Source organism: Manihot esculenta, chromosome 16, assembly GCF_001659605.2.
Source record: "Manihot esculenta cultivar AM560-2 chromosome 16, M.esculenta_v8, whole genome shotgun sequence".
Classification (NCBI taxonomy): domain Eukaryota; kingdom Viridiplantae; phylum Streptophyta; class Magnoliopsida; order Malpighiales; family Euphorbiaceae; genus Manihot; species Manihot esculenta.
The window spans coordinates 18,320,783-18,325,131 of NC_035176.2; the positions used below are offsets into that span (position 1 = coordinate 18,320,783).

At 31.1% G+C, this 4,349-nt stretch overlaps 1 protein-coding gene across 2 annotated transcripts; it reads right to left on the reverse strand.

Annotated features, from left to right (window-relative positions):
• Positions 1–961: 961 nt before the first annotated feature.
• Positions 962–3,122, reverse strand: LOC110604244. 2 transcript variants are annotated; one of them, XM_021742391.2, is made up of 2 exons: positions 1,895–3,120; positions 962–1,644 (listed from the first exon to the last, which is right to left on the reverse strand). In XM_021742391.2, the coding sequence occupies exons 1-2, from the start codon at positions 2,523–2,525 to the stop codon at positions 1,292–1,294; spliced, it is 984 nt and encodes a 327-aa protein (XP_021598083.1). In that variant the 5' UTR covers positions 2,526–3,120; the 3' UTR covers positions 962–1,291. The 2 variants fall into 2 exon arrangements, with proteins under 2 accessions (XP_021598083.1, XP_021598084.1); XM_021742392.2 differs by having other exon boundaries at positions 1,294–1,644; positions 1,899–3,122.
• Positions 3,123–4,349: the final 1,227 nt, after the last annotated feature.

Genomic DNA, 4,349 nt, shown 5'->3' on the forward strand with positions numbered 1-4,349 from the left:
AGAGTGTTTTTATAGTCTCCAAACCCTAATTCTATTGTAGAAAGGTGTAATTACAATATATGAAGTGCATCTACTTAAATAGTCAAATTTAGATTACATTAAAAACCATTTTCCTAAATTGTCTTGGAGAAATCTACTTTCTAAATGGGCTACATGAATTTAGCTTCTGGTATAGGCTAAATTAATTTAAAACAAATCTCACAAAATTCTAAAATATCAAAATTATAAAATTGGCCTAAATGCAATTTGACCATATATGCATTACGCAATCTGATATCGTATTGTGCGTCTATATGAATTTTAATTTTCATAGAATATTTTAAAATAGTTTTTTTATATAATATTTTAAACTACAATACTAAATAACTTTTAAGTATTAGTTAGATTGAATATTGCTCAACCTTTCTCACGGGAGAACGAAAAGATTCACCCTCTAATTTAGAATATGAATTAGCATATTTAGAGCATATAGTAAGATAAAACGGTGGACTATATGTATGAAAGTGAATTATATAATGAAACCACTTGATTTATGAATAAGTTACATGGAATATTCTAAATATGAAACTTAAAAAAAATTAAACCTCGATATGATCAGATTCAAATTGTGAATTGAAATTAAAATCAGATTCAAAAAGTCAAACCTAAATGTTAAATTTAGAATCATAATTATTTCAATGGTTTCCGTTTATAAATCGTGAATTGTTTTTTAGGAGATAACGTATAAGCCTGATCTCCTTAAACCAGGATAGGCACCATACTAAACGGGCTGGTGGCTTATTACAAAATTTATTTTTCTTTGTTTAAGAAAATAAAATTATATTGGTTGATTTAGTTTCTTCATTTTTTTTATATAAACTAGAAAACTAAGTATTATAAATTTATATATTTTAATGTATGAAATATTATTATTGATCTAATGTTAATAACTTTAAAATTAAAACTAAATTGAAGTCGAAAGTGAATCCAAATTATTTCGAAATATAAAGACAAATGAAGCTAAGGGTTCCGGCCTCAAATTACATAAATAAGATGGAAAAAGCTGGGGAAGCTAGCTGGTGATGGAATCGACGGATAAACAAGGGAAGAGGTGAGTCCAATAAAATGGCATATACAACACATTTAAAAAAGAATAAAAATAGTAAGAAATACAACATTTAACCAAAATGGGATTAATTAGTGATTAAAGCTTTATCTTGGAATGAATAGGGAGTCATAAATATTGTTTATATAGTGGCTAATTTAAGGTAATTAATTAAGTGATACACAACATTTAACATAATGGAAATGATCATTTGGGAGTTGATTGGTGCTTATGGGAAGCCAAAGCAAGGATTGAATTAGCAAGATTGTTAATGGAATCAACCAAACCATTAATGCCTTGCCTGTTGAGCTCAGTCCTGGATTCCTCTATCTTGAGTCTTCTCTCATGCAAACTCAATAGATCTCTGTGCCTTCTCTCTTTTCTCTCCTCACAGGCCTGAATAGCTTCTGCAATACTGGAAGCACTTTTGGAGATTGCAGTGCCCACTTCATGTGAGGTGCTTCCACTGGCACTGCCACCACTGCTTGCTCCTCCACCGCCGCCCCCTCTTCTCCTCCTCCTCTTTGCTGGTGAGTTTGAATGCTCACTTGTATCGGAATCTGAGAGCATTACACATCTCTAAAACATAAAAATGTGCAACCAGCAACCCATCAATACTAACTGAAAAATAATTCTTGCTGCTATAATGGTATACATATCATTCCATTATTAATTACAAGTTTCATTAAATCAATCAGTTCCCACTTTCTTAATCCTATATACGAACTAATAATAACTTAATGCACACATTTGTTACGTGTAGGCATGGGATTTTAGGCTTCTTTGCAGAGAGAGAGAGAGAGAAAGTACCTACTGCAGGCAATGGCGTCTGAGAGTATGGGAGAGGAGGAGATGGTTGTGCTTGTAGTGCTGGAGGCAGCGGCCGCGGTGGCGGCGCCAATACTGGAATTGGAACTGAAATTTGACGTTGCAGAAGAGGAGACAACGGAGGCCGAACAGTAGTAATGGGTCTTGGATTGGAAGCTGAACCACCAGCAGTAATCACCACCTTTTGAGTTCCTCTCCTCTCCACTACCTCCACCAAAGCCTCATACACCTGAATTAACATATTGCTGGGCAAGTTTTCCTCTTTTCTCTCAATTTTTTCAAGCTTCCAATAGGATGAGGATGATGCTTCATTTCCAACTCCTCTTTCAGCTATTCTCCTTTCATAATCTCTCACTTTCTTGTAATCTCTCATGAGATTATCCCACTTGTCATTGCACTGATTTTGGCTCCTTAAACAACCTTTTCTCCTGCAATAATCCTCAACCCATTTCCATCTAAGCTCCGCTGGCTTGCTTCTTCCTTCGCTATCACTACTCTTCATTCTTCTCTCGTCATCCATTCTTTTTGCTTCAATCAACACCATAGTTTCGCTCAATGTCCAATTTCCTTTCCTGTAGTCTCTTATCACAATATTCCCACCTTGATCAGCCATCAACGAGATAAATACATGCACTTACTAACAATAAGAGCAGAGAGAGGGAAGAAGGATTTTAAAGAGTCGAAGGGATGGATCAAGAAGAAGAGAAGAGGCAAAGAAAATGGGTCCAATGGGGTCTTTCAACTTGTACTCTTTTGCTTTCTTTTTGGAGACTTGATTTGATGTGGGTATTCAAAGCAGTCAAATCTCACTAAAATTGCTAATTTAGGCAAATGGGTATCAATATGGGAGATAAACAACTATCATCACCTCCATAACCATCGCTCTAAGACAAATGGATTTTTGTACTTTGGTAGTTATCAACATTTTTTTACTCATCCTTTTTAAGCTTCGGTCAGTTCTTCTCTCTTTTCCTTAAAACTCTCAATACATTTTCTTTTCATCTTTGTTAATTTGCACTGCTCCCCTTAAAATCTTCAAACCCCAGATGGGAAAAACTAAGAGAGAAGAGGAAGTGGGAGTAGAAGATGAAGATGAAGAAGAAGAAGGATCCAATGAAATCCATTAAAACTGACACATCTGCAAGCCCCAAAAATTTTCAGAGAGAAAGTTAGATTAGGAGAAGAAAAAAAGATAGGGGTGTAGCCAGCATTAGCATCATTACTACTGGACACAACACACGTGGTCTAGTCTCTAATCATATCACATCTCTTTTGAATATCTTTTACACCTGTAGAATTCCTCAGGTTCTTTTTTATGTTTGAGATACTTGTGATTTGAGAAATGGGGTATTTTATTTTATTTTCTTTGGGCTCTAATTAAGATTTCTTTAGTAATTAATCAAATGATATCTCTCCCCCATATAGATACAAATTTAATAATGTTTAAAAAATTAATTTATTAATTGCAATACAATTTTAATTTAAAAATTTCATCATTTAAAAAATAGAATATTATTGATAAATGAAAATTCTTTGCAAATTTGATAATTGAGTTCCTTAATTATATAAGGGATGATAGTTATTTTCAGGTTAAGAGTTTTTTAGTTTCAATAATAAAAATAGTAAATAATAATTAATTTCAATTCAAAGACTTCTTCCACTTCTGATAATCTAGCAAGTGGCCTTTCAACCTAGCTACATGTGGACTTCATGACCTCCATGTTAGGGTGATTAATATTTATTTACAAGTTGATTCAATTTTATTTTTTTAATTTAAAAAAAAAAAGTCAAGCATTTGGGTGATATTTAATTTTTAGAAAATTATATATTTCTATAGTACTTTTAATTGGTCTATAATTGTGACAAATAGTTCAATAAAAAAAAGTATCTCTTTCCATTTTGCTATATATGAAAAAAAGTATCAATTTTTTTCTCAAAAGAATTTAACAGATCTTTAAAAAACTAAAAAGTAAAGGAAAGTTAATATTGTTTACTATGAATACCCAAAAAAAAAAAACGCTACTAAGTTTTGTTAGTTCTACTAAATTGGCTAACTTTATTTTTAATATCATGAAGTTATAATATAATAGTTTAAAAAATTAAAAAAATAGTTAAAGTAGAATATGCAAAATTTTGAAATTATTTATTTTCAAAAGAAATTTAGTTTTCCTTATAATATTTTTATAATCTGAACATGAATTTGAAGAAATGATATATATTTACAAGTGTACTTCAAAACTTATTATTAAACATTAATTACTCAAGCACTTCAAAATATAAATAAATTCTTAAATTTTTACTTATGTAACTCCGTATGAGAATTTATATATTTAAAAATAATTTCACTCTCACTAAAACAAAGTTATTATTTTTATCAACATATCTAACTAATTTTGGTTTGTTTCTTGATTTTTTTTTTTATTTTAAAAGTCCTAAA

Coding starts and splice junctions, on each gene's coding strand:
- LOC110604244 (XM_021742391.2), bottom strand. CDS start 2,525: ATGGCTGATCAAGGTGGGAATATTGTGATAAGAGACTACAGGAAAGGA. Junction 1,645..1,894: donor GACGCCATTGCCTGCAGTAG/GTACTTTCTCTC, acceptor TAATGCTCTCAG/ATTCCGATACAAGTGAGCAT.